Source organism: Megalobrama amblycephala, linkage group LG7, assembly GCF_018812025.1.
Source record: "Megalobrama amblycephala isolate DHTTF-2021 linkage group LG7, ASM1881202v1, whole genome shotgun sequence".
Taxonomy (NCBI): domain Eukaryota; kingdom Metazoa; phylum Chordata; class Actinopteri; order Cypriniformes; family Xenocyprididae; genus Megalobrama; species Megalobrama amblycephala.
In genome coordinates this window covers 17,050,263-17,075,986 of record NC_063050.1, presented here as the reverse complement: position 1 = coordinate 17,075,986, position 25,724 = coordinate 17,050,263, and the positions used below count along the sequence as shown (strand labels likewise).

General features: G+C 36.9%; 1 protein-coding gene across 1 annotated transcript; it reads right to left on the bottom strand.

Moving 5' to 3' along the window:
• Window positions 1–24,548, bottom strand: ppp3r1b (protein phosphatase 3 (formerly 2B), regulatory s1ubunit B, alpha isoform, b). The gene is made up of 6 exons (XM_048196204.1): window positions 24,273–24,548; window positions 14,536–14,575; window positions 6,274–6,450; window positions 4,927–4,986; window positions 3,680–3,864; window positions 1–2,293 (listed from the first exon to the last, which is right to left on the bottom strand). The coding sequence occupies exons 1-6, from the start codon at window positions 24,273–24,275 to the stop codon at window positions 2,246–2,248; spliced, it is 513 nt and encodes a 170-aa protein (XP_048052161.1). The 5' UTR covers window positions 24,276–24,548; the 3' UTR covers window positions 1–2,245.
• Window positions 24,549–25,724: the final 1,176 nt, after the last annotated feature.

Sequence of the window (25,724 nt, the reverse complement as noted above, 5' to 3'; positions counted from 1 at the left end):
TACAAGTCTCAAATATTTTATTTCTCATTTTCATGAATGACATTTCAATGGTTCCCACAGCATATGACGCAGCATGCAGAGAAATGAAGAAACAAACAAAACGTTAAACCTAAAAGCGAAACGTTTTCATTCACTTTGTATGTTTCCTTTGTCCAAAAACCCACCACACCGAAAGTTATATAGATGGCTGTCTGACCCCCAGCTAAAGAAATAAAAAACAGAACCGAAAGCAAGAAGCATCAATAAACATATTCTGTACAAAAAAATTCAACCAAACCATTAACGGAAAAGGAAAAGAAATAAAATCGAACTCCCTCTTTTTTTAAAAGAGGAAAGAACAAAAAGAAGCTTCGCTGGGGGTGACGGACACCAATCCAGAATAACTCACACATTTTTATTTTTTTCAGAATAATAATATTTATGGATAAATGTAGTGAAGAAACTCGCTTTAAAATCATTTCCATGTTTAAACATTTACCAAAAGTTTGGCAACGTCCATATATTTATATGTAACTGTCATTCAGATTATAATATCTCAATAGTACGATTCATATGTAAACAAGAGAATCCCCCCCCCCCCCCCCCCCCCCCCCCCCCAAAAAAAAAAAATCAGATCTACATGCACAATAGAAAGAAAAAAATATATATAGAGAAACCCTCCTGTATCATGCAAGCACATCACGAGACCTCAACGGTCGTCGGGAAAGACATACAAACGTCGTCACCGTGCAGCAGATGCCGAGAAATGCCGGTTTGCGCGGGAGATTCACATTTAAAGCAAACTAGCGGAGTGGCTGAACGCTTCGAGTTTATTCATCCGCGTTGACAGCATTTAGTTTGGTCTCTCCTTTTTGAACAAATCGAATCCCATCGACCAGTCTTTGAAATGACGAAGGAAAAGAGAGAAACTGATGGTCAGTCTGGTCTGGTTTTGCCTACTTCGACGATAACATGCTGCGAACCAACTCGATTAAAGCTTAAAAAACCCGAACCCACAAAACACACATTCAGTCCTTCAATCCCTAATATACAAATATGAGCTACTAAGATCTTTACAATGCTGCCTGCAGTCAAGTTGGAAAAATTAACCTTAAATTTCCACAAACAAATATTCAAATCAGGTGTTATTGTGGAGTCAGTTTGCCACAATATGCACTGTATCCTCAAATGTAACTACAATGTCGAGAGGTAAATCAAAATGACTCATTTGCTGTGTTAAAATGGTAATAAATCCAGAATACACACACAAAAAATGTTGAGAAAGTTTACTGATGGCACTGTTCTCCATCCTACAGTAATATGTGGTGTGATCTGATCGTCCCTCCCCACCCGACCCCTGCGATAAAACACCTTTCTTAAAAAGTAAACCATACGTATATATGTGCACAACTTCAAATATATTTACTTTTTATCCTAGTCTACTGTATATCAGAAAGCAAGACGGTAGATGAACTCCCTGACAATATTAACACAGCACACGTTTACATACACGCACACATTCTCTGTAGAAAATTCGAATCGGACTTGCATTTTTGCGTGAGATCTGAAGCAGATATCAAACCAAAAGAGGTGGAAACAAAAAACAATAAGCTTGTGTTAATAAACTTTTTTTTTTTTTTATCTCCACATGACATGAAGAACATCAGATAGCAATTTCAATATTCAGCTATTGTTAAATCCCATGTATGTTTCGATTGGCACTTCATGCTTGAAGCGTGTTGCACTGAAATCAAGTGTCAAGTCATATATCGCTCACATACACATATTCCCTGTAGACCTAGTTCATCTTTAAAAAAGACAGGACCAAAATAAATACAAAAAATCCCCCCCTTCAAAAAGAAAATAAAGAACGTACACACATGCATACATACACACACACACACACACACACACACACACACACACACACACACACACACACACCCTCCTCTCTTCCTTCTCCACCACACTGAATCACTCGGTAATCGACGGAGACATTGTCTCTCTGACTGTCCTCAAATACCCGAGAATGTGGACAGAAGAATCTCATGCTCTATAACACTTAGGATGGCAGGCGTCACAAGGCTCAGGGAGTACAGAGACATCATTCAGAGAAATACTTCCATTGAAAGAAAGACAGAAAAAGAGCGACAGAGAGAGAGAGAGAGAGAGAGAGAGAGAGTGTGTTAGCAGAACATCTGGAGCTGATTCTCAGAAATGGAGAAGTGAAAAAGAGGGTGTTCAGTGAAGGGCCCGTTTCGTCTCTTCACACATCCACCACCATCTTTTTGTGAATGTCTAAGCCACCAACCACCTGTGGAAGAGAAGGGAAAGGGTGATGGGGAAAAATGTCAGTGCATTTCATAACCAAAGAGTGAGAACTAAAAAAAATACAGGAAAAATATCTATAATAATTACATTCATATTAAATGTTAATTATTATATTTAGTGTTCCCACAACTTCTGACCAATAAATAAATAAATTCAGTCATTCACGAGTACTGGACAAAGATTTTTCAAAATCATAATAGAGATAGAAACGGTCAAGTTTTCCATTAATGAAATGAAATTTGAAACCAATAATATCCGATACTAAAGTTAAAATGACCCTTTTGTTTTATTTTCAGCCTATTTTAAAGATATTAATAATAGTTGTTAGAGCATTAGTTCACTTTAAAATAAAATTACCCCCAGATTTACTCAACCTCGAACCATGCTAGGTGAAAGTGTGACTTTCTTCTTTCAGATGAACACAATCAGACATATATTAATAAATATCCTGACGCATCCAAGCTTTATAATGGCAGTGAACGGGACCAACAAGTATGAAGCTCAAGAAAGTGCATCCATCCATCATAAATGTACTCCACACGGCTCTGGGGGGTTAATAAAGGCCTTATGAAGCAAAGCAATGCATTTGTGTAAGAAAAATATCGATATTTAACCAGTTATGAAGTAAAATATCTAGCTGCCACCAGACCGCCTTCCGTATTTAACTTACGAAGAAAGTTTTTCCTTAAGTTGAATAAGGAAGGCGTAGGATGTAGCATAAGCCTTTTGAACTGCGAGAGGAGTTAAACTTTCTTCGTAAGTTAAATACAGAAGGCGGTCTGGTAGAAGCTAGATATTTTACTTCATAACTTAAATATAGATATTTTTCTTACACAAAGAAGGCCTTTATTAACCCCCCGGAGCCGTGTGGAGTACGTTTATGATGGATGGAGGCACTTTCTTGACACTCGTTGGTCCCGTTCACTGCCATTATAAAGCTTGGATGCGTCAGGATGTTTATTAATATAACTCTGTTTGTGTTTATCAGAAAGAAGAAAGTCATATACACCTAGGATGGCTTGAGAGTGAGTAAAGCTTGGGGTCATTTTCATTTTAAAGTGAACTAATCCTTTAATTGTTATAATTAGGATTCTCACAACTTTTGACCTTTGACCAACAAATCAATAAAATCCGTCAATCATGAGTACTCATTTAAGAGAGATAGAAACTGCCAAGTATCCCATGAATGCGGGAACCCTGTATAAAATAAAATAGCTAAAGTTAAAATGACCCTTCTGTTTTATTTTTAGCCTATTTTCTCTTGCAGTGAAAGCTGAAAATGGCATTTGCAGATGAAAGTGTTTGCTGTGTCACTGAATCCCTACATTAGAAACCAAAGCCAAAATGAAATGACGCATGTCAGACTCACAGCGCAGAACTCCTCGAAGGATATCCTCCCGTCCCCGTCCTTGTCTGCGTTGATGATGGTTTTGTCGACGATCTGCTGTAGCTGGGTGTCCTTCAGGTTATTCCCTACCATCATCTTCAGCACCTGGAAAAGCTCGCCGTTGGATATGTAGCCGTCCTTATCCATGTCATAAATCCTGAATGCAACTGCAAAAAAAAAAAAAAAAAAAAATGAAGGATCAAAAACAAGAGCGATTCCAAGAGGGCTAATAAAAAGAAAAGGTGAAAAAGCAAAGCAGTAGACTAGTTTTATGGCTTTTTTGTTGTTGTTTATTTTGGTTTAAATCATTTTTTTTTTTTTTTTTTTAGGTGTACCAAATTCTTAAACTGTCTAGTTTAACCCTTTAAAGCCTGACATATGAAATAATAGCCATACCCACACCCGTTTCGCAAATTACATGTAAATATTCTTCCACCCATTACATCAAATATTAGTCGGTCAGGACTGAATCATGCTTTTATGGCTCATATAGTATAATATATGAGTATATGGAGCTTAACTCAAGAGGAAAAAAACGATTTACTTATATTCAGAGGCACAAACTGAGCAAAAATATGAAATTTGGTGCCGTTGCACCAAGATGAAATTCTGATATCTTGTAATGTAAATCAATATGATCTTTATAAAAGTATAGCAGCTGTATATAAATATAAGTTGTCACTATTTCTTCCAATAATATGTCTTTGTAAGATAATATTTAAATGCTTAGTTTTATGATCTGTAGTTTTTATTGTGGGGGGCAAAACATATAATGCATTGCAATACAATGATGATTGAAAGATGAACAAATAAACGTTTGTCAAATGCTTGATGTAGTGATACTCACACTTTCACATGAATTTTCTAAAAATTGATGTATGGATAATCAAGTAAACCTAAGTTGCTTCAGTACATTAAGTGTTCATCATGAAATATTAATAACAATATAAAAGTGATTTATGTTTAGTTATGTTAGTTTCAGAGCAAAATGAGACATATACCACAACCTGAAGGTGGACGTTTATCAAATGACACTAAAAAGCCTTTTACTTGCTGTATAAAATATCAATCAGACAACATAAGGCATGAACTAAATTGTGTTTTTCAGCAATGTTTTGATCATGTTTGATAATTCAGAGAGAAATTTTGCATGTCAAATATGATACAGTAGGCTTCATGAGGTTAACTAGGAAAAGTGCTGGTGAGATTCAAAACTGAAAGAGACTCACAGCGGAGCTTCTGCTCCTTGTCGCCCTTGACGCTGAACTGAGAGACACCTTCAATGAACTCTGCAAGAGAAAAAGACAGAGAAATGGAAGGGTGAGGTTACTTTTTTCCCACTCCACCCTTTACCAGACCAAGTTATATTGATGCATCTGAACTCTTCAAGTACACTATGCTTCCAAGAAAGTGCACTGGACATCTCAATGCGACAATTTCAACTGGTCAGAAAACGCACATATAATATTACATTTCCTAGGCCACAAAGAAACAATTTAGGCTTTGGTTCTGCATAAAGGCAGATATGAATGGTTATAGATGCCCTAGAACCAGTTTTTACAAGATGTAATATAAGTCTAAGGTGTCCCCTGAATGTGTCTGTGAAGTTTCAGCTCAAAGTACCCCATAGATTTTTTTTTTTAATTAATTTTTTTAACTGCCTATTTTGAGGCATCATTAACTATGCACAGATTCAGGCTGCGGCCCCTTTAAATTGCGTGCCCCCCCTCCCCCGAGTTCTCGACTATAATACAGTGCATTTACAAAGTTCACACAGCTAATATAACCCTCAAATGGATCTTTACAAGATGTTCGTCATGCATACTGCATGCATGCATCGGATCATGTGAGTAAAGTATTTATTTGGATGTTTACATTTGATTCTGAATGAGTTTGAGGCTGTGCTTCGTGGCTAACGGGCTAATGCTACACTGTTGGAGAGATTTATAAAGAATGAAGTTGTGTTTATGCATTATACAGACTGCAAGTGTTTAATAATGAAAATAGCGACGGCTCTTGTCTCCGTGAATACAGTAAGAAACGATGGTAACTTTAACCACATTTAACAGTATATATTAGCAACATGCTAACGAAACATTTAGAAAGACAATTTACAAATATCACTAAAAATATCATGGATCATGTCAGTTATTATTGCTCCGTCTGCCATTTTTCGCTATTGTCCTTGCTTGCTTACCTAGTCTGATGATTCAGCTGTGCACAGATCCAGACGTTAATACTGGCTGCCCTCGTGTAATGCCTTGAACATGGGCTGGCATATGCAAATATTGGGGTCATACATATTAATGATCCCGACTGTTACGTAACAATCAGTGTTATGTTGAGATTCGCCTGTTCTTCTGAGGTCTTTTAAAAAAAATGAGATTTACACAAGGAGGAGGAAACAATGGTGTTTGAGACTCACTGTATGTCATTTCCATGTACTGAACTCTTGTAATTCAACTATGCCAAGGTAAATTCAATTTTTGATTCTAGGGCACCTTTAAATATAGGTAAGGGACACAAGACCAATCACAACTTTTGTCAAAACAATGTATAACTGCACGTTTACCAACCTTTAAAGTCCACTTCTCCATTGCCGTCTGTGTCAAATATATCGATGACTCGCTGCACCAATGGGTTCTGCTGCAACTCGGGTAGAGACATAAACTCCTCCACGCTGAGAGAGCCCGAGTTATCCAGGTCGAGTTTCTTAAACCGCTTTCCTAGTCTTTTAATCTCATCAGCGTCAACTGAAATAGCGAGAGAGAGAGAGATGGAGAAAAGAGTGTGAACAAGTATCTCAATAGTTCCAACAGAAACGCAACACAAACACAAACTAAATTATACATCCTTTTCTCATTCTCTTAGCTCTCCCTCCGCTACAGCCATCAATAATAGATCTTAAACCTCAATCTCAAACAGACTGCACAAGTCTTAAAACACACACACAAACAGGGAGGCAAAACTCCATATCCAAGGCTCTCTCTCTCTCACACACACACACACACACACACACACACACACACACACACACACACACACACACACACACACACACACACACACACACACACACACACACTTCCATCCATCTTTGGCTCCCATCAGAAAGCCAGAAGGAACCGTACCCAGTTTCTTCTGCCTGGCAGTCATGGTCATCTCTCAGAGGACCGCCGTTCAGCTACGGCTCAGTGTTGTGCTGCGTGCCGCGGACTGCTAAATGGCCTAATCTCATTCACACAGCCACGTGGTACACATCTCCAGTAATCAGCTGTCAGACTGTTTGCTGTTAGTGCTTTGCGGTTAATCGAATTACACAACGAAAACACAATGCGATTCTCAATGTTTCGAACTCTTCAGTCCCCCAGTGTCAGGGATGATATTCTGAGGCCCCAATACAAACGTAACAAACAACTAAAGGCTGGAATACACTACATGACTTTTAATCATACAGAGAAAAACACTTAACGACTGAGGATCACACACTACCAGACTTTCAAATCGTTCTGACAAACTCACACAGAAACGCGTGCTTCACTGCTAGGAGACGCATTACAGATGAATAAAACATGAATGTGCAGGAAATGAGTTGCAAAAGAAAAACGAGCTGAGCGCATGTGGATGTGGTCTTGGGTGGGTAGACAAGGTCAGTATGGACACTTTGAAACAGCTTTGGTCTCAGTAGCGACACGTCATACACTTTGATATGGCCATGTGTCCATCAAAGCGTTTTTTCCCCTGAGGCTTGCATATTTTTCCAATTGTTTTCAGAGCACTGTGTTTTAAAGGTGCCCAAGAATGCTTTTTCACAAGATGTAATACAAGTCTAAGGTGTCTCCTGAATGTGTCTGTGAAGTTTCAGCTCAAAATACCCCATAGATTTTTTTAAATAAAATTTTTTTAACTGCCTATTTTGGGGCATCATTAACAATGCACTGATTTAGGCAGCGCCACCCCTTTAAATCGCGTGCTCCCTGCCACACAAGCTGTCGACTATATTACAGCGCATTTACAAAGTTCACACAGCTAATATAACCCTCAAATGGATCTTTACAAGATGTTCGTCATGCATGCTGTATGCATGCTTCGAATTATGCGAGTAAAGTATTTATTTGGATGTTAACGTTTTATTCTGAGCGAATTTGAGGCTGTCCTCCGTGGCTAACGGCTAATGCTACACTGTTGGAGAGATTTATAAAGAATGAAGTTGTGTTTAAGCATTATACAGACTGCAAGTGTTTAAAAATGAAAATAGCAATGGCTCTTGTCTCCATGAATACAGTAAGAAACGATGGTAACTTTAACCACATTTAACAGTACATTAGCAACATGCTAACGAAACTTTTAGAAAGACAATTTACAAATATCAGTAAAAATATCATGCTATCATGGATCATGTCAGTTATTATTGCTCCATCTGCCATTTTTTGCTATTGTTCTTGCTTGCTTACCTAGTCTGATGATTCACCTGTGCACAGATCCAGATGTTAACTGGCTGCCCTTGTGTAATGCCTTTTATAATGTTGGGAACATGGGCTGGCATTATGTAAATATTGGGGCGTTCACCCCGACTGTTACGTAACAGTCGGTGTTATGTTGAGATTCGCCTGTTCTTCGGAGGTCTTTTAAACAAATGAGATTTATATAAGAAGGAGGAAACACTGGAGTTTGAAACTCAATGTATATCTTTTCCATGTACTGAACTCTTGTTATTTAACTATGCTGAGGTAAATTCAATTTTTGAATCTAGGGCACCTTTAAAACGCCAGCAGCGTGACAAGGCGTCTATTTCTATCTGAACTGCAAATTGGGGCAAAAATCTGAAGAAAAGTCATGTAGTGTATTCCAGCCTTAACAGACTTTTTAAAGGAAATAACACAATTATTAATAAATAGTGTGGTCAAGTTTACCATTTAAGCCTGGACATTCAGACATTTTAATTTATATTTATATAGTTACACAGAAAAACATGAATAAAATGAAAGATTCATTTGAATTTCTGACTGGAATTTTTATATGCAACACAAAATAACAACAAACAAAAGTTACAAAAATTTTAAATGGTCAGAAAAGTACAAAATAGAAATATGTGAAAAGTTTGGCATGATAAATTGTGTAAATGAGTGCAATTGTGTTAATATGTTCAAATAAATACATGCAAATATACCACAAAATCTTTGTTTTACATTTCTTTACATGAAAAAAATAAAAACATTAATCCTTCATTTGAAGTTTTCAGCCATTTTAAATACTATTAATATCATTATAATCATTTAAACTTAAATATCCCTGACACCCCAGATAAATGATGTATTGCATATTGAGCTTTTGCAGACAAAAGCAAATATCTCTGTCTCAGCAGGAAAATAATATTCAGCATTAAAGCACATATTATTTAAGTTACATAATAGCCGTGTAAATGAAAAGCAGCCCGAGACCCTGTGACTACTAAAGCGGATGAAAAGAAAGAGCTCTGAGTTACTGTTGCACATCCAATTATTCTCTGAGGTACAAGAGAGGTAAAGAGACGTATGCTGATTTCTGCTGTGCTATTTTGAGTTTGTGGACACTTCCCAGATTACCCTACAGCAGATGATATAACTGTTATTCTTCATATCTATTAATATGCCATGGACTAACCCTGATACAGCTAGAGCCAATGTGTGTCAATAAACCAGGTGACTGTATTGCACCATCATGCATCTGTCGTGCACCAAGAAAGGATGCCAGTGTTATAGTCCACACATTGAAAGTGCTGAATGGGGTCATTTTGGATCAGATTTGCATTACCTAAAGGTGCTTTCAAGGCATTAGAAGAATAAAAATTACAGATGCACAGAAGTATCGGCCAATAATCAGCCGATAAAGTTATCAGCAGATATCATTCTGGTATCGGCAGAGAAATTTAGTATCGATGCACCTCTAATAAAAATAAGAGTTAAAGTATTCACACTATTCACTATGAGCTCTTTGGCATCAGCAAGGGCTGTTGCATCACTGAGCCACAACATTCAAACAATGTCGAGATGGGGAAATATTTATAGCAGTCAGGCTGATCCTCTGTGGTCTCTCACACGCACCCACTGTAATGGCTGATAAGGGCCTCTCAGAAAAGCCCCCTAGCAACAAGGACAGCGGAGGGAGAGCAGTGGTGCACACGCTCATTAGTGCATGATGGTTCAGAGAAATGTGTCAACTTCTGCTATATCATCTGTACTGCAGATTTTTGCTTTAATTAGCGTTCCAATTTTAAAAATGTCTAACGACATAGATTATGTTCCATTGCGCTACAACTAGATGTTTTTAAATGCAATAAATGAAATGAAATAAAAATAAATTAAATAAAGAATGTGTCTCAGAAACATGTCTTTTTGGGATCAGGTGAATCCAAAACTAGGAATATTCTGGGTTCAGTATACAGCATTTGTGACATAATTACCACAAAAATTACCATAATTACACAAAAAAAATAAAAAAAAAAATAAAAAAAATAATTCACTTGTTCTTTTTCTTTAAAAGCAAAAAAAAAACAAAAACAAAAAAAACATGACACTTTCAATGGAAGTGAATTGGGTCAATAGGTAAAAGTTAAAATACTCACCGTTTCAATAGTATAGCCACAAGATTTGACAATACGTGTAAACAATATTTTAGTGAAAAAATTGCATACTAACCACATTTACATGTGTAAACTCCAATTACACAACTTCGTCACCACGTCAATGTAACAATAAACCCTAAAAATACTGTAAAAACTAAGAAAACCGAATAATCAATCCAAATATAAAATTGTAAGCTTCACATTCTACTTTTAAATCCTCCAAACATTGATTTTAACCTTGATTTTTGCTTTTTTAAGAAAACGATGGTTGTGTCGAAATGATATTTTTGTGGTAATCAAAATTATGCCACAAAGGCTGTCAATTGATATTAATTTTTATTTAACATGGAATAATATTACTTTAATTTAAGTGCTTCCTTAGCAAATTTTGAAAACATGTCATGTGCACATCCCTCTTCACTATAATACCTTTTCATGATCCAACAAAACAGTGTAGTGGTGTAATGAAGGTCTAGTGACCAGAACCATCTTTTCTCTTGTATGTCTAATAAACAGTCTGTGTTTGCCAGATGCATCTCATCTACAAAAATGATTTGGGATGATGTCATATAAGTGTTGTGTTACCACAGCTGCTAATTGGAGAGGCCTTATGATGTCCTTGTGGTTGCCAAGCACCCATCTGACCAACAGGTGGCTCAGTTTCACAGCAGCACACTCGTTATCACAGTTACAGTTCTGCACAATTAATTACTGTAAGCATAATCTCCTGAGACTTCTGCAGTGTTTCACACCTCACCTTAACCTTTGACCCCCCCCCCCCAATGCTTTCATCATTACTGTGTTGAACAAATGCTTATGAGGAAGAATAAAATCATTGGATTTGTTTGAAAGAGTTTTGTTCACAGGACACATATTCTCTGCTGTGTGCTGTACGTATGATGAGTAAGACCCATCTTAATCCCACGGTCTTCCCTCCGTGGTCGCTGTGAAGTTGCCATAGCAACTTAACCCGTGGATCCCGGTGCTTGTGACCAGGGAATTCTGGGTAATGTAGCAATACATAACTGATTTTATATGGCTTATGAGTTCAAATACACTGAAAAAACATTTGGTGTAGGATTTACTATGATTTTATCATTTAAAAATTGCTAGTAAATCTCCCAAATAATTAGTAGAAAGAGTATTTTCTTGTAAAACGTACTTTGTTTTATTTACAAAATATCCTTTAAAAAAAAAAAAAAAAAAAAAAAATCACCGGTCTCTACTGTCTTTGTGCAAGTTATGAAGTAACCATTACATTAGAATTCATTTCTTAAAGGGACAATTCTGTCTTCATTTAATTACCCTTTTGTCTTTCCAAACCTGAATGACTTTATTTCTTCTGCGGAACACAAAAGAAGATATTATGAACCTTGAACCCCTTTGACTTTCATTGTTTGGACAAAGCACCAAGACATTTTTTAATATATCTTTTTTCAGTTTGAACAGCATGAGGTTGAGTAAATGATGGCAGAATATTCATTTTTGTGTGAACTGTCCGTTTAAATAAGTGGAAGCAGTTGGTTCTGAAAGAGGTTTGTAGAATTTGTAGCACCGGCCAGCACTTTCACAGTAAAAAAGGGGCTATCAAAGGTCCAAAAGCTCCCCTGAATGTGTTTGTCAATAATTATAAACCACACAAAAAAAGAAACCTATTAAAAATGGACCATCACCTCATGATCTTTACTCACCCCCACCAACTCTAAAAATAAACAGACTCGTGCTTCCTACAGCCCCACACTAACCTTTACCAGCTGGAGGCATTTATAGCCCACATTTCCACAGCGGCACCCTTACGCCACCCTGTCTAGTCTGGTGGTTGCATTAGCACTGGCCCTCCTCCAAACCTGGAGAGCCCCACTGATCCAGGGAAAGCCCTTCCCTCATGTCTTGATCTTCCAGCTGATCCCAAAGCAGCAGGCACAGGTGTTTAAAGGACCAAACTAGACTACACTTACTGCTGCTTATTCAGATCGCCCACGACGAGCAACATGTAGGTGACTAAAGCTAAGTCCACACTGCGAGCCTTAATGCTCAGTTCTGATTTTTTTGTATAGCTGTTCACATTGTTGTTTTAAATGCGGCCAATATCGCATTTCAGTGTGAACATGTCATGGTTGATAAAAAGACGTCACGCAGCACGCCGTTATACAGAAGTAAACACAGAGGACATTAAACTAAGTGATTACGTGTTTATTTATTGTGTGATCTGCTGAAGAACCCAGTGAATTTATGCACAGGCAATATTAAAAACAAAGACGAGTATCCAAAAAAAAAAAAAAAAAAAAAAAAAACATTTGATGTTTGGCTTGTATATAGAGCTGTCACTGTAATACTTACGAGTTCTGACACATCACTGTCCTTCACTGACTACCTTTCATAACTGTCTTGATAACTTTGGGTATGTAAAATCTTTAAAAGTGACTGCCATTAGCGCAGAATTGTGACGAATGTTGATCTAGAGTGATGTAAAAGTCGCATGAAATCTGATATGACTGTTCAGCAGGAGCGGTTCTAGGATTTGATCTTCATGGGATTTAGCCCTCAGTGAGAATCTGTCGCAAGAGACCATCGCTTAAATGCTGCCTCTTTAAATCGGCACCGCTATACTATTACTATATAGTAAGTCGAAAATAGCCTACACTGTAAAATTTACTTAATTTTTCCTTTCGCAAGTTTTTGCACGCATATTTTTTTAAGTAAATTTCAAATATGGAATTAAGTAACTCTACTTAACTAAGATAAGTAAAATTAACAAAGAAAATAAGTAGGGCTGCACGACGATTAATCGCGATTAATCGTTTGCAAAATAAAAGTCTGTGTTTACGTAATATATGTGTTTGTTCTGTGTATAATAATTATGTATATATAAATACACACATACATGTATACATTTAAGAAATATATGCATGTATAAATAAATATATATATTTTATATTTAAATATAAATATTTTAAATATAAAATTTTTCTTAAATATATACATGTATGTGTGTGTATTTATATATACATAATTATTATACACAGAACAAACACATATATTTCGTAAACACAGACTTTTATTTTGCAAGCGATTAATCGCGATTAATCGTTATGCAGCCCTAAAAATAAGTCATTTTAAATTGGCCAGTAAAAGGTTGAGTAATTTCTACTTTGAAGTTTCTTTTGCAATACATTTTACTCAATATAACACTGAATTAAACCATGCTTTTAAAGTGTATGCTTTACTTAGAAACATCTAAGTAAATAATACATTAGATATTGTGTAGACACCATATCTAAATATTAGAGAAACACGGCACCTGAACACAGAGACCTCAGTACTTGGTACACAATGACAGAAACATTCGATGGATCGTTTTGAGTGCGAATGTGGCATTTTGAGAAGAAAATGAACTCCAAATATCACAAAATGGCAAGTTACTAAACAGAACCACAAAAGCAATGATAAAACAGTGTAAGCTGGAAAACAGCGAAAAATCGACCTCATTAATTATTCAAGGCCCAGTACATGATGGGAACACCAGTATCAGAAAAGTTGAGTAATTTTACTTAATTTTATAATGTTGATATTTACACTTTAATTTCTACAAGCTTAAATTGAGTACAAAATTACATTTGTTTTTTCTGTAGTATTTACTTCACCATAAAATCATTTTTTACAGTGTACCAGCACTTAAATTGGTAAGTCAATACAAATTATTTCAAATGATATAATGATGATACCAGTCTTTCTGCAGAACACTTCAAATCGGTACATGTGTAGGCTGCTGTTTGACTAAACAGAAAATTGTCATCAAATCATTATTATTAACAAGTATCTCTATTAACTAGTATAATGCAATATTGTTTCTTGTATGAAGGAAACCAAACGGCAAACCTCATTCAACCACTGCCCAGGGGCGCTGTCAAGATGGCTGCCATGTGGACTGACTTGCCTTAAAGGGATTTTAAGCCATCAATATGAACCAGACGAGCTCTGGACACTTTCCAAACCCCGTCATCTCCTACCTAATCCTTAGATCAATAATTACATGATCACCATGTCCTATATGTTGATGTTGAACACATGTTTTTGAGTGTTAAAAAGAGTGCAAATCCAGACATGGACAGGTGGTGTTTAAGGCATCGTTTTAGATCTAGTGCTCGACCTGCATAAACTATGACTGGATTACCCTATTTACAAGAATAAAAAGTATGGAAAAGTACTAGAATATAGCACCCAATCTACTTACAGTGTGAGCACATCTCCAAGGGATAACTCGCCTCATTTCCCTGTAGAGAGAGAACAAGAGTCTGAATCAGCATGACAATACACTTAAAATGCTAACCAAGGGGAGTGAATTTTTGAATGTTGTTGATACTGATTGAGTAAAATAAAAATAAAAAATCACTTATAACTACATAATGGTTTGATCTCATCAAATACCTCAACCAAGCATAATATATGTCTTTTAGGCTACTATTTACTCTAATGAAAACTTTTTGTGTGCGTTGATGTAGTAAATGTTCCTATGTTCTCACGACATGACACATAGCTGTCACCAGAGTCACAAGGTGAAAGGGTCCTCAGAGTCACCACTATGGCACTTAACATGTCTTAGTTAGCTAATCAGATTTGCAGAGTAAGTTAACAGTGCTATGGAGGTCTCAGAGAACAGACGGCGAATGAAACTGGATTTTGCTGTGTGAATTATTGTAGATGTAAATAGTGAAACCACATAGGCCGTGTACACACGGCAAAGAGTTTCAGGAGTGACAACCGCATTTAAAGGTGCCGAAGAACATGTTTTTAAAATATGTAATATAAGTCTAAGGTGTCCCCTGAATGTGTCTGAAGTTTCAGCTCAAAATACCCCATAGTTTTTTTTTTTATTCATTTTTTTAACTGCCTATTTTGGGGCATCATTATAAATGCGCCGATTCAGGGTGTGCGGCCCCTTTAATTCTCGTGCTCCACGCCCCAAGAGCTCGCGCTTGCCTTAAACAGTGCCTTAACAAAGTTCACACAGCTAATATAACCCTCAAAATGGATCTTTACAAAGTGTTCGTCGTGCAACATGTCTAATCGCGTAAGTATAGTATTTATTTGGATGTTTACATTTGATTCTGAATGAGTTTGAGGCTGTGCTCCGTGGTTAAAGCTAACATTACACACTGTTGGAGAGATTTATAAAGAATGAAGTTGTGTTTATGAATTATACTGACTACAAGTGTTTAAAAAATGAAAATAATGACAGTCTTGTCTCCGTGAATACAGTAAGAAATGATGGTAACTTTAACCACATTTAACAGTACATTAGCAACATGCTAACGAAACATTTAGAAAGACAATTTACAAATATCACTAAAAATATCATGTTATCATGGATCATGGCAGTTATTATTGCTCCATCTGCATTTTTCGCTATTGTCCTTGCTTGTTTACCTAGTCTGATGATTCAGCTGTGCACAGATCCAGACGTTAATACTGCCTGCCCTTGTGTAATGCCTTGAACATGAGCTGGCATATGCAAATGTTGGGGGCGTACTGTTACGTAACAGTCGGTGTTATGTTGAGATTCGCCTGTTCGTCGGAGGTCTTTTAAACAAATGAGATTTATATAAGGAGGAGGAAACAATGGAGTTTGAGACTCATTGTATGTCATTTCCATGTACTGAACTCTTGTTATTTAACTATGCCAAGATAAATTCAATTTTTAATTCTAGGGCACCTTTAAATACGGGAGTGAATCCCCTAAATTATTGTTATGTGAGTGTACGGAACAGAACTCACTCTTGAAATTTTGATGATTGACACCTTAGTAACCGTAGCAGCATTCTTCCATCTTGAGTGTTCAGTATTCGTTATTTTTGACCAAAGTAATATTACAGCAACCAAAGACTCTTTATGTTTGGCCACTTTAACTAAACCACCATCGTGTTTTGTTTATGTTTGGAAGGCTGATTCACAGAGCACGCTCCTGAAGTGTTGCCATATCCACTTATTATAAGTGACGCTTATTAAACTTGGGGCTTGTATCATAAAGCGATCCAGTTTATGGAGTTAATAAAAGTAACCAGGTGAAGGTCATGATATTTTGGTATATAGCTTATTTCCAGTTTTCACTCCTGTAAATTTCTGAACTGTGTGTGTACAGAACAGTGTTAAAGCACTAAAAGGTGAAGTGACAACCGAATTTAGCTGCAATGTGTACATGGATACTGGCTATAGATACTACATATTCAAAAGCATACTGAAAGGGAAATTGCAACAATTTATGGATGACTTGGTTGACTTTACTCATATCAACACCAATATCTAAATTCCTGTGATGTCAAAGCTGAATTTTCAGCATCATTACTCCAGTCTTCAGTGTCACATGATCCTTCAGAAATCATTCTAATATGATGATTTGATGCTCAAGAAACATTTCTTATTATGAGCAGCCTAAAGAAAAACTAATGAACTAGACTAATATATATTTCAAAACATTATTAAAGACAAGTATACAGTCAGTAATACAATAAGAACCAATAAGCTAATTAGCAACAGCACAAATAAATAAAACTGAACAATGTTCAGAAATTGAAATCAAATGTTAGTTATTCAGTCAAGATCAGTGTGTGATTTTCTTTTTCTTTTATTCTTTGATTAACAGTAATGACACAAACGGTAGCAGGTTTATTAGGCTGCTGTCACTTTAAGAGCTGATGCACTGATCGAATATACTGTTACCCATGCGTTTTCTTTCTCAACTGTTTATGTATACTACTTAAATTGATAAGCCGAAATGAAATTTTAAATTTTAATGATCTGATTCCTTACTTAAATATTCAATTCCAGAATTGGAATCGATTTTTGATTCCCAACCCTATTTATTTGGGTATTATAATTTCACTTTACTTCACCTTTTTCATTACTCTGCTATAAAAGGCCACTTGTAACCATGCAAACGTATCAACCACAATAATAAATGGTATTGCACAATCTCTACCGACTGACACATTATACAGTCATACCACCCAGGCATTCCTTATTCCTTGTTATATATTACAGTGGAAATACACATTGCAATAAGCCAGGCAAGAAATCAGGCCACCCCATCACCATCCAGTTTCAGAACACTGGGACACGCCGATATAGCAGGAGACAGAGAGAGAGAAGAAAACATGCCATGATAGAGCAGGATAGAGAAACGTTAGTAGAGAAAGAGAGGAAGAAAGGATAAAAGGTGACAGCAGTGCTTTTATCCCTACATGCAAAGCTAGAATAAATAATAGCTATATATATATATATATATATATATATATATATATATATATAATGTTGTTCTTTTGAACTTCCTATTCATCAAAGAATCCTGAAAAAAAAAAAAAAAAAAAAAAAAAGTATCACGATTTCCACAAAATTATTAAGCTGTACTTTGATAATAATAAGAAATGTTTCTTGAGCACCAAATCAAGAATAAATTAGATTTTAAAATTTAAATTTTTTAAATTGCAATTATATATAAAGTTTTGCTGTATTTTAGATCAAATAAATGCAGCCTTGGTGAACAGAAGAGACTTCTTTTGGACATTCTGCTTAACATCTCGTTTTGGGTTTCAGGGAAGAAAACTAAAATGACATTGGGATAAATGATACAGAATCATTTTAAAATGAACTATGGATGATACAGCCAGAGGGCAGGATTTCTGCAAAAAAGCAGTCAGTAGGTATGACATCCCAGACAAAAATCAAGTTGTTTCAAGTCATCGAGTGGGCTGGTGCCTTCAGGAGCTGTGTGCTTAAGGCCTGTTATGACTTGCAGGAAGAAACCAAAGCTACCACAACCCAATATAGAGAGCAGGACAGATAAACTGGGGCATCACTGTGCCTAGAAGGTTCTACAGCAACTTCCAGAATATCTAGAGCTCCCCATTAAATGTGTATCACACAGTTTCAAAGCTTACAAAGTCAAGTTCCTGTGCGGCTATGTGATACAGCCATTTCATGGGAATAAGATAAGAGAAAATGAATGAAAACAGTAAAAAGGAGAAGTGTTACCATTTTGGTTCTTATATAAAATTCAAGCACATTATGGTGCTGATAAAACATGTAGTAGAGGTGGTGTATTTTGGGTGCTGTGTGTGTGTGTTTGCACATATGGTGTGAAAGTAGATTAAAGCCGTGTGGGACAGGTCACATCAATCACCATGAGGTCAAACACAGTGACTTCTCTAGTTTACTGTATTCAAATAGAGCCGTTTCAGTACGTCTCTCACTCTAAAATTAGTCAGTATGCTCACGTGCACTGCAGACAGACAGTGTTTTGCCACAGCTAGTAGGTTAGCTAAGGTTGAGCGCCCTGTGCTATTTTGACTTTAGTGGTAGAGCGACAGCAAATTAACTTAAAGTGGATTGAGGGTTTAGGATTACTTCATCTGGTTATATGGTCTCAAACGTGAGCAAGTCACCAGGCAAGGAAAGACACCTTAAAGCAAAGCAAACGCTGGTGGAACCTTTCATACGGGGAATGAATTCTCGGCTAAAACATAACAAAACTTTCAGTTGGGCAACATTCTAACCTTTATGACATCACCACATTCCCAATCATTTCAAATGTCCAATCAGGAAGTTCCTTCAGTAGACGCATCTATTGGGAACACATCAAGATCATCCGAGCCAACCGGCATCTGTACAGATATCTTTACTTTCATGACCAAAAGGGAAACCCTTGTGATTTGTGTTTTATTTTAGAACAAATACTTTAATAACTGATCGAAGCATTTATTGGGTATTTTTAAAGGGAAAGGACAGATGAAAAGTAATTATATAAATATGCAAATCATGCCTGTAATTTTAAAGTCAGCCACCTATTTTTTAAATGCATATTATACATCTTATTGTGAACAATAAGACATCTATGCATGTTTCATTTTTTACAAATGTTTTGACCTCGTAATGTTTAATCAAAATGTCAACTGGATCTTCTGGCGAATACACAAGACTTCTCTCTGGTGACGTAAGCAAGACTTCTTCAATTATTTAGTGCACTTAAAGGATTAGTTCACTTCAGAATTTAAAATTTTCCTAATAATTTACTCACCCCCCATGTCATCCAAGATGTTTATGTCTTTTGTAAAAATCCATTCCAGGATTTTTCTCCATATAGTGGACTTCAGTGGGGTTCAACGTGTTAAAGGTCCAAATGTCAGTTTCAGTGCAGCTTCAAAGGACTCTACACGATCCCAGAAGAGGAATAAGGGTCTTATCTAGTGAAACGATCAGTCATTTTCTAAAAAATAAAATAAAAATGTATATACTTTTTAACCACAAATGCTCATCTTGCACTAGCTCTCTGATCTGCAACGTATTACGTAATCACATTGGAAAGGTCACGCGTGACGCAGGCGGAAGTATCGATCCAGCGTCTACAAAGCGAACGTGCAAAGACTAAGTCAAACGGCCTTTACAAAAAAGGTAAAACAACAATGTCGGATGATTTTGAAGTTGGATAAGAAAATGAGGTGGAGTTTTTTGTCCTACCGCGGTACTTCCACCTAAGTCAAGCGTGAACTTGTGATTACGTAATGAGTGGCATCACATCGCAGAGCAGTGCAAGATGAGCATTAATGGTTAAAAAGCATTATATATATATATATATATATATATATATATATATATATTTTTTTTTTTTTTTTTTTTTTTTAAATGACTGATCGATCACTAGACAAGACCCTTATTCCTTGTCTGGGATCATGTAGAGCCCTTTGAAGCTGCACTGAAACTGCAGTTTGGACCTTCAACCCGTTGGTAGCCGTTGAAGTCCACTATATAAGGAAAAATCCTGGAATGTTTTCCTCAAAAACATTCATTTCTTTTCGACTGAAGAAAGAAAGACATAAACATCTTGGATGACATGGGGGTGAGTAAATTATCAGGAAATTTTAATTCTGAACTGAACTAAACCTTTAAACCTTAAAACAAGCACGTTCATCTGCGGCCCCGTCCCAAATGGAACCCTAAGCCCCCGCGATCTTCCTCCAATCCTACACACTTTCGTGAAGTAACGGCACTTTGACTGTCGGGTAGAAGTCTGCTTCAGAGCTCGCGGGTTTACGATCTCGGCAAAAGTCGGCGAATTTTGGCCGCAAAGGGGGTGCTCGCGAGCACCCTCCCGAAACCTAAAATGACAACTGGGACACCCTACGGTCTTGTGCACTTAAAGGTGCTAAAGAGGATCTTTTCGTCGACTGAGAAACCAAAGACTGTTAGTGAGTTTTTGAAATGAGCGCATGCAATCGCGTAAACGATTGGCTGATGTTTTTAAGGCCCTACCTCGTGCACAGATGATGTATATTAATATTATTCCTTTCAGTGCACCTAATAAATAGTCTTTTATCAGTTAGTAAAGACAGTTTCAAGTAATATTGCAAAAATGTATAAAACAAAACGTCCTCTTTAGCACCTTTAACAGGCACATGGCAGCCAACGTAGGTCCACAAGACCGCAAGTGCACATGAAGTGTGCCATTTGGGACAGGGCCTGCATCTAAACATCCAATCAACATCCACTGCATAGAACCAAGTCCCACCTTACATTTGTTTTCAATAATCCGCTACACTCAGATGTACGTCACAATACGGAAGAAAAGATCTGTCGCTACTTCTGTTTCATTACGACTTTAAAATGATGAATCAATGCTACGTGATCAATGCTACTGATTAAGGGATTCATCCTAAAGAGACAGCAACAACAAATACAATCCAAATTTAGCTAACATAGTACACGCTACTGTTAATTGGCCATTATTTCAAAATATAAAAACTTTAACATGAAGTTAGTCAATGTGATTTACTCTTAGATAGATTTTTATACAGGTAACACATTTTATCATGCCAAAATCTATTCAACTAATTTTTCACCCAAATAAACACTAAAATGTGAAAAAGATCCAATTTTGTCTGGGCCGGATCTTAAGGTACTACAGAAGAAATGTTTGGGCCTAGAGTACTTAGACACAGGATAAAAATTAAATGAATTTGGTGTTGGTAGTGTCTGGGTCTAGGCCAATTCTGGGTCTGTGAAGCAATTCCTTGGAGCATGTAATGCTACGCTATGCATCCCAAGTATGCATACTTTCCTATTCTTCGAACTGAGTGCATTGAGTGTCTTCTTTTAGGGTCATTTGCATTGATACACAGATACGCAGACTGAGATTCTCTCATTGGCCGATAGCAGCATCTGATTAAAACAAGTGGCAAGTGCTCATTCCAGCTAGGGACATTTTCAAATTTTTACATTGTCTCTCTTCATTAATTATACATACATATGCATTGTATTGGCCACCCTGCTCATGACAGCAATTCGGTGTGAATTGAGGCTAAATTCAATGCCTATTGCACACAAATTGGTATACAAACAACAGGTTCAGGGTTCCCATACCTTCTAACAAATAAATTTCCACTATTTGACCAGTCATAAAGACCCAAAAATGGGTTTAAGATCTGTTCTGATAGGGTCACGGACAACAAAAATGCCAACAAAATAAAACACAACTAACCACATAATCATTTATAGTTAGCGTAGAAAAATAAATATCAACTTCCCATATCTTTTGTTTACCTCAATGGCAGTAGATCCAATCAAAACCCTATTTTGGCACAATTTCATCTATTATTTGGTAATATGTCTAATACTAATATGACTTTAAGGATCAGAAGGATATGTCAATGTTTTGCATAACAGAGGGAACCCTGTAGGTTGCTCGTTTCTTCAGCTTACCATATTGGACTGAACTGTATCAACAAAAATTTGACATGAGAGGAAGTCGTATCTCAATCAACTCATTAACCATCATAATAGCATACACAACACTAAATATTACAATGAGGCCATTCATCAACAACGTTTCTAATAAACGCCATCCATTTGTCCAAATCCACTCTCAGACCATGATGTAAAAATCTAAAAACATTTCTGTCACTTCACAATTTCTATAATAACCAAATATTAAAGGTGCAATATGTAGTATTTTCTGTCCGCTAGAGGCCTATTCAAAACAAAGGCGTAGCTTAATGACACCAAGTTTGAGCGCGGAATCTTGGGACATGTCGTCTTCAAATCACAGCAGGTGGAAACAATCGGGATAGGACTCGAGAAGAAATCATGTTCATGGATGCGATTATTAACGTCACTATAGTATGAAGCAGAGCAGGACCGAGTGTTGTGGGAGCTGAACGAGGCCGCTGGAGTGATTGCACAACACACGCCTCAAGAGCAGCAGAACTTTTATTATGCCACAGTCGCCGGCGCTGCTTCCGCTTTCCCGGTCAAGCGTATGAGGTAACACAGCTCTGTTTATCATATTAGATACATTTGAGTGTGTTGAAAATGATGTTATAACGTTACTCTGTGCGTTCGCTCGGCGGCTGCTGTGAGACACTGTTGCACACTGCAGTAAGATAGATCGATTTTAGATTATCATATTAAATACTGGATGGCTTGTGTTGATAAATGGCATGCAATTCATTTTAAACGTATGATGGAGAAAATGCTGTATTACTGTTACTAAAAATAAAGCTGCATCTGATTATGCTATGTTAGCTACTTGACAAAATAGTGTTTTTCTCTGAGGCATGGTAAAGCATGAAAATCAAGAAAATTACATTTAAACAACAAGACTAAACTAAATGTGTTGAGCTATATAACAATAATTAGTTTTCTGTCTATAAATATATCAAAACAGTTCCCTTGTCTATTAAAACATGTAAATATTAAAGCGTCTTTGGTGTTTCCATGGTTTCTACAAAATAAAGCCGGAAACCAAGGGTAACACGGGTATGACGCAATTGACAGGCGACTCCTCACACGTCCCGGAGCCTTGGTTAAAATTGCAATTTTCTCACGATTTACAAATAGTTGCAAACATTTGGGATATTGTAAGTACTCAAGTGAACAAAACGTATAACAATGGCCAAGTGGATATTTTAATGCAAAAGTCTTACATATTGCACCTTTAAGTTTTTGAAGAAACACGGTTGTAATCTAAAATGATTGGTGTTGCGGTAATGACAGCAGCGACTGTTTTGTTATAATAATAACAATAGAAATGCACATTAATATCAGACGTGAAAATGTTTTACGCTCTTATCAAAAAGTGCAACGCAGAACTTCCCTAATTTTAGGACTTTTTATAAAATTATTATACAGGGTAAGTTGAAAAGTCTGGGTGTGCAGACAAGCCCAAACAGAGACATTCTAGCAAATTTAAAGAGAAAGTTCAGCCCAAAAAAAAAAAAAAAAAAGAAAACTGAACAAAACAGCCACCATTGACTTCCATAGTAAAAATATCTTCTTTTGTGCTCAGCAGAAGAAAGAAATTCATACAGGTCTGAGGGCGAGTTTTCATTTTTGGGTGAAATATCCCTTTAACACTCTCAAAAATAAGCACAATTTATACTTTAAAAATGACAAAAGCATGTATTTAAAATCATGCCAGGGGTAGAAAAGTTCCCCAAATATAGGAATCCCCGTCTTATAATTAATTGCCCAGCAAAGTCAATCTTTTCTGGAGAATCAACCAGTCGATTCAAGTTGTCAACGGATCTATTTTACACGCAAACCAGCTCTCGATCAGTTTGACAGCCGTATCGATTGAGCAGCAGCTACTAGCAGCCATACAGTGTTTCTCTTTCCCTGCCGCGCCATTACATTTGATCACTGATCGGGTCAAATACAGCATTTACACTGAATCTATAAGACAGCGACGTGTTTTGTTTCTCCGTTCACAGCGCACGGAGCCTGAACGTGGGCCACACTGACAGCCATGGCTCTGTTTTATCAACAACGGCTTTGATCACGACACCGCGAGCGCATTTCCAGTCCGTCACGGCACCAGAAAAGCGCGTTAACCGCGCGATGGACCCGAAGCGCAACAGTATAGGAAGTATCTGCTATCTCGGATATATTTGCAGCGGTTTAGCGAGAGTTGTTAGGGATCCTTACCATTCTGTCGCCGGGCTTGTCTTCGCCGTGTGCAGGAACTGAACTGTCGCTGTCGGTGACGGTTATTTTTCGGAGCGAGGAAGTCGCAGTAGCGCGTCGCTCGGATTTTGTTCTCGGTGTTTCAGTCGACGGATTCACTGCAGTGGCTTCGGTAGGTCCGCAGCGGAGGGGGAAGAGGCAGTGGGTTGAGTTGGTGGTGGAGAGAGAAAGAGGGAGGGAGCGAGACTGAACGGTGAGGAGGGGGGAGGTGCATTAGAGCAGCACATCCGGGTACTTCCGCCTCATTTTCTCTCACTGAGCGTCATTTGCATCATTAACGTTGATTAAATGATTTTGCAGCTCAGAAAGAGAAACCTGAAGATGGATATTTACTTTATGCTGTTATTACTTAACAAAGCTCATTTTTAAATATAATTTGAAATGGATTTCAGTATTGAAATGCTGCAATGCGTGATTTAAAATTAAAAGTACTATAAAATAAGTTTTTTTTTATGGTGTTAGGACTAAATGTAACACATAAATGCATTTTTCTCTTCTTTTGTAAAGTTACGTTTACATTTTGCATACTTTTAAATTATTATTTGTTTTTGTTGTGACACATTTCATATCATGAAGGACTTTTATTTTGAGGCCTGCTTTTGTATTTAAAAAGATTTAAAAGGGTTAGTTCACCAAAAAATGAAAATTATATCATTAATTACTCACCCTCATGTCGTTCCACACCTGTAAGACCTTCGTTGATCTTCAGAACACAAATTAAGATATTTTTGATGAAATTTGATGGCTCAGTGAGGCCTGCATAGCCAGCAATAACACTCCCTTTTTCAATGCCCAGAAAGCTATTAAAAACATATTTAAAACAGTTCATGTTACTACAGTGGTTCAACCTTAATATTATAAAGCGATAAGAATACTTTTTGTGCGCCAAAAATAACAAAATAGCGACTTTATTCAACAATATCCAGTGAAGGGCGATTTCAAAACACTGCTTCATGAAGCGTTACGTTTCGAATCAGTGGTTCAGATCGCGTATCAAACTGCCACAGTCACGTGAACTATTGAAGTTTCAAAACACTTATGACGTAACGAAGCCTCGTTTACTGAAATCATGTGATTTTGGCGCTCCGAACCACTGATTCAAGACAAAAGATTCGTAAAGCTTCGAAGCTTCATGAAGCAGTGTTTTGAAATCGCCCATCACTAGATATTGTGGAATAAAGTCACTATTTTGTTATTTTTGGCACACAAAAAATATTGTCGTCACTTTATAATATTAAGGTTGAACCACTGTAGTCACATAAACTGTTTTAAATATGTTTTTAGTAGCTTTCTGGGCATTGAAAAAGGGAGTGTTATTGCTGGCTATGCAGGCCTCACTGAGCCATCAGATTTCATCAAAAATATCTTAATTTGTGTTCCGAAGATCAACAAAGGTCTTACGGGTGTGGAACG